General features: G+C 42.3%; 1 protein-coding gene across 1 annotated transcript; it reads left to right on the top strand.

The window, feature by feature from the left end:
• Positions 1 to 8376: 8376 nt before the first annotated feature.
• On the top strand, positions 8377 to 9348 carry ANCV1R (ancient vomeronasal 1 receptor). Its single transcript, NM_001367926.1, has one exon. The coding sequence runs from the start codon at positions 8377 to 8379 to the stop codon at positions 9346 to 9348; it is 972 nt and encodes a 323-aa protein (NP_001354855.1).
• Positions 9349 to 9659: the final 311 nt, after the last annotated feature.

The raw sequence follows: 9659 nt of genomic DNA on the forward strand, positions 1-9659 counted from the left end.
CTAAGGAGCTTAGGAAATAGTTACCAGAGAAATATATCTGAGAGTACACAGGCAAGTGATCCCACCATTTATTGGAAAATGAAAAGTGCAAGGTGGGGATTTGATGATTTGGGGTGGTGGTCACAAGAGGAAGAGGATGCACATAGAGACATCAGCATAAGCCAACACACAGGGTAAGGAATAGCATGGAGTGTGCACAGGGTGTCCATGTCATTTAAGCTTCCAGTGTGGGTCAGAGGTCGGTAGGAGCTCAACAGTAGGCAGGCACCCCACATGCCTGGTGGAGGGACTGGCCATCTGCCCTGAAAGCTGTGGGAAGACACTGAAGTGTTTTCAGTAGGAAAGTGTCAAAGCCATCTTTGTGTTTTAAGTCACTTGGACAATTGTGTAGACTCAAAGAGGGATTTTGAAGAAGCAAAAAATGTACTAATTTCCCTGCCTTTAGTTTTGTCCTTCTCAAATTCATTCAAGCAAGAAACAACGAGACGCTGTAATAAGAAAATGGTACGAAGGATGGAAAGGATAAAAATTTAATTGTTAGGATGTTTGCCTGTGCAAGCGAGGGAGAGAGAGGGGCCAGGAATAATACCCCAGTCTCTAACCTCAGCCGAGTGGAAGATGGTGTTGCCACGTAAGGTCAAGTTTGAGTTGAGGAGCCTATGGGACAAACAGGTAGTGATGTCAAGGAGCAGGTGGAACTTGTACATATAGGGGTCACTGGTTGAGTGGGAAGAGAAATGGACCAAGATCTTTAACCTGTAAGGAGCAAAACAGACCCTTAAAGGAAAAAAGAGGAGGAGTATCAGACAGGTCCAAGTCTTATTGGATTTAGTAGTAGGAGCTTATCGTGTTCTAAACAATGTTCAAAGGAAAAAGAAGTAGAAAATGATGGCGGGTTAAGAAGTAAGAGGAGACATGAAAGTGGCAACCGTGAAAGTAGATGCCCCTTTTGAGATGTCTCCAGGAGAGGAGAGAAAAGATGGGATGGAATCCAAACCTGGGGTGGATTTTATTTGTAGGGTTAGTGAGACTTGAGGATGTGTGTGGTCAGGTGCAAAAAGCCAGAGATGGGTTTAATCCGTTGAGGATGGAGTAGAGATGGAGACCATGGGGCTTGGGGCTGGAGCCAGGCCTAGAGAAGGTGAGGGGAATTTTCCACAGCTGCTTGCCAAGGAGCTGAGCTTATGCTTCAAAGACAGTGCACTTAGAATTCCAGGCTTTGGCAGAGAGCCCTTGAATCACCTTTCATTTACAAGCAGAAAGTATCTCTATGACTGTTTGTATTATTTTAGAAAATAAATATTCACAAAAACTAGCAGTTACGTAACACTCTGTAGCCTTCAGAATGGGTTCATTTGACCTTTGATCACCTTATATACACCTCCCTGTGTGTATGTAAATATAAACATATACATGCATACAAACGTGTGTGTGTACATGCGTATGCTTGTTTATACACACATTTGTACGCACGTGTACACAGACACACATATGGCTGTATGTATTTCATTGTCCCAGGGAAAGCCCTTAGGAGGAATCTGAGGCTCAGAGCAGGTATGACTTGACACAGCTTTACATGATTTAACCCAGGTCTTCAGGCTTCGGATTCCTAGGGACAGACTTTGTCATTCTCAGAGACAGGCCTAGAGAGTGTCCCGTGTGGGCACTGCCTCCTCCACTTTACTTCCTGGTTCTCCAGGCCTGTCTGTCTTAGGTAGACCCCCCAGGACCTACCCTTCTTCCCCTGGCAGCTCTTCCCCTCCCAGCCTCCTGTATTCTGATGGAGAAGCTCCTCCAGATTCTGCCTACAAAGCTTCCCTATCTTAGGCTCTTCCTTTCCACATACAGTAAGAAAAGGCGCCACCAGGATCCTGCACCTGCAGGCTTTTTCTTCCCAGATTCTCTCATCTTTCTCTGCTACCCCATTTCTTCCAGTTTTGAATCCAGCATTTCTCCACATTCCTAACTCAAGGCCCTGCCAACCCCCTGCTCTTTGGAGTCACGTAACCCTGGTTGGGACTTCTCCTGATTCAGTCACGTATGACTGGAACCAACTGAGCAAGTTCCTCAGCCTTCTTAAAGGAAATAATACCTTGTAGGTTACTCGGAGGGTTTCACAAAAGACTGTCTGGGTTGGGTCCAGCTCAGTGCCAGGCTTAATCAATCTTAGCTCCCTTTCCCCACCAGAGTGGCCTGGAGCCCTTATCTGCATTTCCCAGCACTTAGCACACTAATATAATTAGCAACATTAGTATATCTAAAAGGCAATTACCATTTAATTGCTCTGGCCCCAGCCAGCCTGAAGTTCCTCTCCATTCACTTCTAATTTGGAGCTCGGGGTTTTTTGTCCTATCCTGGCTGGTCTCAAAATCACTACCATAGAGGGAATTAAAAAACCCTTCAGGCAGCCATTGATTACAGGATAAAAGATGTAGTCATTCTCTCCATTTTGGTCTATATAAAAATGCAAATATCAGTTTGTTCCTGGCCAGGGAATAAATCAGACCATCTCCAGCAGCATCCCTCTGTGACTTAGCGGATTATCCTGCTTAGAGCAACACTGCTGTCCTGAAGGTGTGCCCTTCCCGGCAGGGGCTATGCTGATCATTAAAACCAATGAGTGCCCTCCTGTAGAGTCAGACCTAGAATCAGGTTTCAGGCATCTCGTCTTAAAAGACATTTATTTATATTACATACTCAATTTAGAGGAGTAAATGCCCTTCCCTCAGCCTGCACCATTTGTTTATCTTAGCGCTACTGTGAGAACTTAATGCCCAAATGAAGGCAGCGTGTTTTATTTCTTCTCCTCCGACCCAGCCTTGCATAAAGTACCCGCAGCCTCTAATCAAGAGGAACCCAGAATACTTTGAGATTTTTGAATCCAAATCTTTAATATGAGAACGGCATATGTGCATCTGAGGAAACCTAGATTGCCTTAAGCCACACGGAAAACATTTACATCTGAGCCACTTTACATGTGATTGCGAGTTAAAGTAAATTCTAAATAACTTTAGCAGTTTGCGATTTGGAAAACGGCCTGGGCCATATAAATTCTCCCTTAGTTCTTTTTCTGTTAAATCTTTTGCCAAAGTAAATGGAAGCTGTAGAGAACCTTTGAACTCCTCAGTTCTCAAATGACCTCAGTGAAGTTGGATTGGCAGAGCCAGTGTTTAGTTTCCAAAGGAAGATGTTTTTCTTTCCTCCTTGAAGTATTTACATGACAGTTACCTTCCTCAGAGGACCATGATGCAGGAGGGCGTCCTGGGCATCCTGGGCTTTCTGCCACCCACCAGGGGCTCATCACTGCAGCTCTCTGGGAGCCTTGGAGTCGGCACCCAGGTTTCTTAGCACCTCTGCTTCACAAGTCCATCAGCTGTGTTTCTCCCGCCTTCCCCTTCTCTTTCAAAAAGAGCTGTTGAAAGCGGGGGTCTGGAGTTCAGCGCCACCTCCTCCTCCTGGTTGGGGCAAGTGGCTTAATTCTTCCAAGCTTCAGTTTCTTTCTCTGTGAACTGGAGATGAGACATAGTCCTGCCCACATGGGTCCTTCTCGTCTCTGAATGTTTTATTCTTGAGTTCGAGACCACGCCATTGATTACACTGCATTATTTGTGATTTATTAATTATCAATCATTAAATGTATCTTGGAGTAAATGATGTCATGCATTATATACATGTGTATGTATATATGCATGTAATGTAATATATATGGCATATATTATACATCAGTGTGTTCTTAGCCCTGGACCGCATGATTGCTAAAGACTGGGACAGTGGCTTCCAGTCCTGTGTATTGTCCATTGTTATGCTGGGGGATGCAGTAGGCTTTCAGTAGACAAGCAGTCGAGGCAGTCTTATGAAGGTGCCTCTTTAGCCTTTCTGTGCCATAGTTAAGAAAAGTGTCAGTCAAGCCAAGAGTCACAAAAAATAGTCTTACTTCTCTTATATTTTAATGTGTGCTGTTTTTCTAGTATAGAAATAACCCTGAAGGAAAAAAAGGACATGTTTTACACATTTGCCCTGATGCAAAGGAACATATTACATATTTGTTAATCCTTTGAAAAATAAAGTTTATGTAAGCCTTTATTGGGGGGAGAGGGGGTTTCAAAATCCTTTTTTTTTTTTTTTTTTTTTTTTGGTCTTTTTGCCTTTCCTAGGGCCACTCCTGCGGCATGTGGAGGTTCCCAGGCTAGGGGTCTAATCGGAGCTGTAGCTGCCGGCCTACGCCAGAGCCACAGCATCACGGGATCTAAGCCTCGTCTTCGACCTCCACCACAGCTCACGGCAACGCTGGATCCTTAACTCACTGAGCGAGGCCAAGGATCGAACCCGCAACCTCATGGTTCCTGGCCGGATTCGTTAACCACTGAGCCACGACGGGAACTCCCTCAAAATCATTTTTTGCCATGAGCTCTCAGCTCTGAGACATCAGTAGTATTTTCCATAAATTATTACTGTTAGGACATATTTGAGAAACAGCATTACATAGACAATTTCTTAATTCATTATCCCCAATTAAGTTCGCTGTTTAGGGTTGTCCTTCACTGATCTACAAACTCACTCCAGGCTGTCACGGTGCCTCTGCTTATGTGCAGCCAGGAATGGGGCTCACTGCTGCTGGGAACAATCCTTTTCCATTTCAAGTAAGGCATCTTGGACTGGTGCAGAATGTTTGAAGATCTTTATGGGATGCAGAGGTGTAAATGCCCATAATGTGTATTATTTTTCTTGAAGGAGAAGGGAGAAGACTAATTGCTCTCCAAACCTGCATGACTTGTGTATTATAAGCCCGAGGAAACTTCTCAAGAGGAGTGTATTGTAGGCTCTGTGTGTTGGGTGTACCCCTTGTAAATCATGAGGGGAAGATGGAGAACAGTCAGTAGAAAATCCACAGTCCAACAGCACATGTGGAGAGGCCATGGTTAAGCATCAGTGGTTGCAGAATCAGTCATACCTGGCTTTGATTCCTGTCTCCATTACTCAGCAGCTCTGAGCAACTTACTTTCTCCTCTCTGGTTTTCTGTTTTCTCATCAGTGAAATAAGAATGATATTAAAGATTAAACCAGGTTACATTTATAAAGCAAAACACCAACACAGAGTCTGGCTCAACTTGGTGTTAAATAAATGGCAGCCACTATGACTGTTATAATACTCTTATCACTATATCATTGTTTTATTATTTTAATTATTATAAAATTATCAATACCTGATGGACTGACTATCGTGGACACTGAGGTAATGGATATTTGTTAGGGAAGAAAAATGTGGTATGGGGACTCTGACTTGGCTACCTGCCTTAAAAGCCAATTAGGGATGGGGTTTAATAGGAAGTGTCTACCTCCTCCTAATGGAATTGCAAGATCCAGCTTTCCTACCTGTTAGCACTGCCATAAACCTCTTACACATATCCTTATTGAAAGGGTTGATGAGTACCAAATACTGATCTTATCCTTATATAGATGAAATACCAGCTAATTTCTTTACTTTCTTACTTTTCTTCTTTACTTTTCTTTCTTTCTTTCTTCTTTCTTTCTTTCTTTCTTTCTTTCTTTCTTTCTTTCTTTCTTTCTTTCTTTCTTTCTTTCTTTCTTTCTTTCTCTTTCCTTCCTTCCTTCCTTCCTTTCTGCTTTTTAGGGCTACATCTGCGGCATATGTAGGTTCCCAGGCTAGGGGTCCAATTGGAGCTGTAGCTGCTGGCCTACACCAGAGCCACAGAAATGCAGGATCCGAGCTGAGTCTGCAACCTACACCACAGCTCACGGCAACACTGCATCTTTAACCCACTGAGCGAGGCCAGGGATCAAACCTGCAACCTCATGGTTCCTAGCTGGATTCATTTCTGCTGCACCACACAGGAACTCCAACCAGCTAATTTCTTATCCCTCAAATCTGTACTTTTTGGTCAGGCCAGTATTGTTCTAGTAAAACAACTCTTCCTCTGCCAAAAGCCCTGAGTTGTAGCATTTGCTAATTTCTATGGTGTAAACACTCCCAGCATACCCCGTTTCAAGCTTCCAACATGAAGTTGCTGAGCACAGTTGGGAAGAGATGTGCACAGTTGCTCAAGTCAATGCAAACTGGCTCCAGAACACCACTGCATCAGAGTAAAGCATATGTATGATGGTACAGGATAGGATGATTGACAGCGAAACCTACAAGCAAATAGAGTAGAGAGAAAATAGTTTATCCCTAAAATGGCCAACAGAATTCATCCAGAAAGTGGTTACTTGAGCAATGTGTTTTAATGCAATTTTTCTGTCCTTGCTCTATACTCTCCAATCATACTTAGAACAGAAATCTTTTCTGAGCCTCTTGTACTCTGTTGGTGCGGTGGTGGTGGTGGTGGGGTCAGGGGTGGGGTCTCCCTAATGACTTCCCAGTTAGCAGACTGTTTTTTTAACCAGTAGTTTAGAGATTTGGTCTTGGACATAGTGCCCATGTTTACAAAAATATCTTCCTTCCTCCCTCCCTTACTTCCTCTCTCCTTCCCTCTCTTTTTCCTTCCTTCTTCCCTCCCTCCTTCCCTTCATCCCTGTCTTTCTATTCCCTTGCACATGGCCTCACAAGGATTTCTTTTTTGTTGTTTTTTAAATTATAATTTATTTACAATGTGCCAATTTCTGTACAGCAAAGTGATTCATACACACACACCCACACCCACACACACACCCACACCCACACATATATGTATTTGTGTGTGCGTGTGTATTCTATCTCAAGAGATTGGATATAGTTCCCTGTGATGTACAGCAGGACCTCATTGCTTATCATTCTAAATGTAATAGTTTGCATCTAAAAGCCCCAAACTCCCAGTCCATCCTCTCTTTCCCACGCCCCTTGGCAACCACAAGTCTGTGCTCTATGTCTGTGAGTCTGTCTTGGGTAGATAAGTTCATTTATGCCACATTTTAGATTCCACATAAGAGAGGTATCATATGGTATTTCTCTTTCTCTTTCTGACTTACTTCACTTAGTATGAGAATCTCTTAGTTGCATCCATGTTGCTGCAAATGGCAATATTTCATTCTTTTTAGTGGCTGAGTGGTATTGCGTTGTATATATGTATCAAAACTTAATCCATTCATCTGTCGATGGACAATTAGGTTGCTTCCATGTCTTGGCTATTGTGAGTAGTGCTGCTATGAAGATACAGATGCATGTATCTTTTTACATTGTAGTTTTATCCAGATGTATGCCTCGGAATGGGATTGCTGCATCATATGGTAGCTCTATACTTAGTTTTCTGAGGAACCTCCACACTGTTTTCTGTAGTGGTTGTGCCAATTTACATTCCCATCTGCAGTGAAGGAGGGTTGCCTTTTCTCCACACGTTCTCCAACGTTGGTTACTTGTAGAGTTATTAGTAATGGCCTTTCTGACTGGTGAGAGGTGGTACCTCACTGTAGTTTTGATTTGCATTTCTCTTAGTGATGCTGAACATTTTTCATTGTGCCTACTGGCTGTTTGTCTTCTTTGGAGAAATATCTACTAGGTCTTCTGCCCATTTTTCAATTGAGTTGTTTCTTTTTTATTGTTATTGAGTTGTATGAGTGGTTTGTATATTTTGGAGATTTATCCCTTGTTGGTTTCCTCATTTGTGACTATCTCTCCCATTTTGTAGATTGTCTTTTCAGGGTTTTTTTTTTGTTTGTTTGTTTTTATGGTTTCCTAAGCCTCCCAAGTATTTTTTACTGCCTCTTTTGTAATCCTAACAACCTCAAGATCGTCAGAACAGGTAATAGTATTCCTGCTTTGCAAAAGTGGTAGAGAAATTAGAAAACCACTACACTTCATAAATCTCTGTCATGTAATTAATGGCACTGGTAATATGTAATTTTATTTGGAAATTTTAATTGTTATTCAGACTCCCCCACTTCTTTAATTTTTTTCACGAGTAGAGAGGGGCATTTCCATCTCTGGCCACCTTTCCTTTGCTGTCTCAAATGTCATCTTATTCTCTCCTTCATGGTTGCTGGAAATTATATCACTGTATCTAGGAAATGGCATTACAGTTCTATAAATACATTTCTGAGAACTTTTAATTAAGTGATGATACCTAGTACTTCCTCATTATAGTTAAATCCCCCAAGATGATAAAAAAAGAATCCTCTTGAGAAGCAGTTTTGTTTTCAGCACTTTAGCATCGGAGCAAGCAGAATTCTGTTACAGACTATCTCTGAACTGTTAGGGCGACGCCAGTTGATGATTGTGCGAATGTAGTGGATTAGAAAATCCCAAGTCTTCTCACCAAGGACTTCTTAAAATTTTTCCGATTGCCTGATGACTCAGACTGAAAAGAAGGACATTTGAGATCACTGATTTGCCATTAACTCAGACTGAAAAGAAGGACATTTGAGATCACTGATTTGCCGTTTACCATGAAGCCATCCGCAGATGTGCTTGAGATCGTCGCTTGCACTCTTCTAATCCTTGTGAGCTTTGTTGGAAATATGTGTTTATTTTATTCTACAAGGAAATGTATGACTGGGCGTTTACAGACATCCTTTCTTCTGATTTTCAGTCTCATCTTTGTCCACCTCATTAAAAACTTGGTGGTGAATGTCATGAAAATTGTTTATTCTTCTGGTTTCATGTTGGATTCAGCTGGCTGCAAAGTTGTGCACTTCACAGCAGCCCTGACGACTTCCTTGGCCATCTGGTTCATGTTACACTTCGCATTGCTCTACCACCAGAAGCTTTACCAGACTGTCCACCCCTTGAGTGAGGCTCCCATCCCGGACCATCAGAAGCATGCCTTGAAGGTGGTTTCTGCCCTTTGGGTGGCTGGCGTGGCAGTGTACCTCCCAGTTTTACTTTATACCAGAAGATCAGAATACCTGGGTGCAGGAAATGACACAGACCTCTTGTCTACTAAGAGGATTCACAAGGATTGCCTGATTGACTTTGGAAACAAGCAAGTAGAGTTTTACTATGGGAAAATGTTTTTAGTTCTGATTGATATTCTTCCTTTAGCCATCTTAGTCTTTGTCTGTTTCTGGATGTCTTTTCTCCTTTCAGAAAGAAAGAAGATGACATATGGCGACATCTGGATGGGAGATGATGATTCAGAAACTGAAATCCTTAGAGGGGCCAAGTTTAGTATTTTATTAATGTGGCTGATCACTCCACTTTGGATCTCTCACTTTATCTTAGTCTCTTTCTTGAAAGACTTGGCAGCCTGTGTCTTTTTCCCAGCTGTTCTCACAGTTCTCTCTTCAGGCTTCTCTGCTCTCAGTCCTTTCCTGCTGATGCTGGTAAACTACAAAATGAAGCTGGTGTCCTTCTGTGGTGCCAAAGAGGAAAAACCCACGGCACAGCCTGCAAATGTTATTCTTTCTCCGTACGCTTAATGGCAAAAAAACCTCTGTTTTAATCTTTGGGAAACAGACCCTATCATTGGAAGGTTCAGCTGAAGTTCCCATAGCCCTCATCAATAGATGGTTTATGAACAAGAGGCTGGAAGATTGACTCTTCCTAAAAACAAACAAACAAACAAAAAAACAAACAAAAAACTTCAAGAGAAACTGTGTTAGGAAGAAAATATATGAGCATGAGGTTATTGTATGTTGAAGAAAAATACTTACCTCAACATTTATTATTTTGTGCAGTACTACAGCTTTTAGTGTAGAAGTTCTCCAGTGACTCAACGACGATCACAGTG

This window comes from Sus scrofa, chromosome 2, assembly GCF_054392235.1.
Source record: "Sus scrofa isolate SSC_HxYL_T2T_F1_AM1 chromosome 2, Sscrofa_HxYL_maternal_Yorkshire_Landrace_v2.0, whole genome shotgun sequence".
NCBI lineage: Eukaryota > Metazoa > Chordata > Mammalia > Artiodactyla > Suidae > Sus > Sus scrofa.

Excerpts from the sequence above, each read along its gene's own strand:
- ANCV1R (NM_001367926.1), top strand. The coding sequence starts at position 8,377 with ATGAAGCCATCCGCAGATGTGCTTGAGATCGTCGCTTGCACTCTTCTA.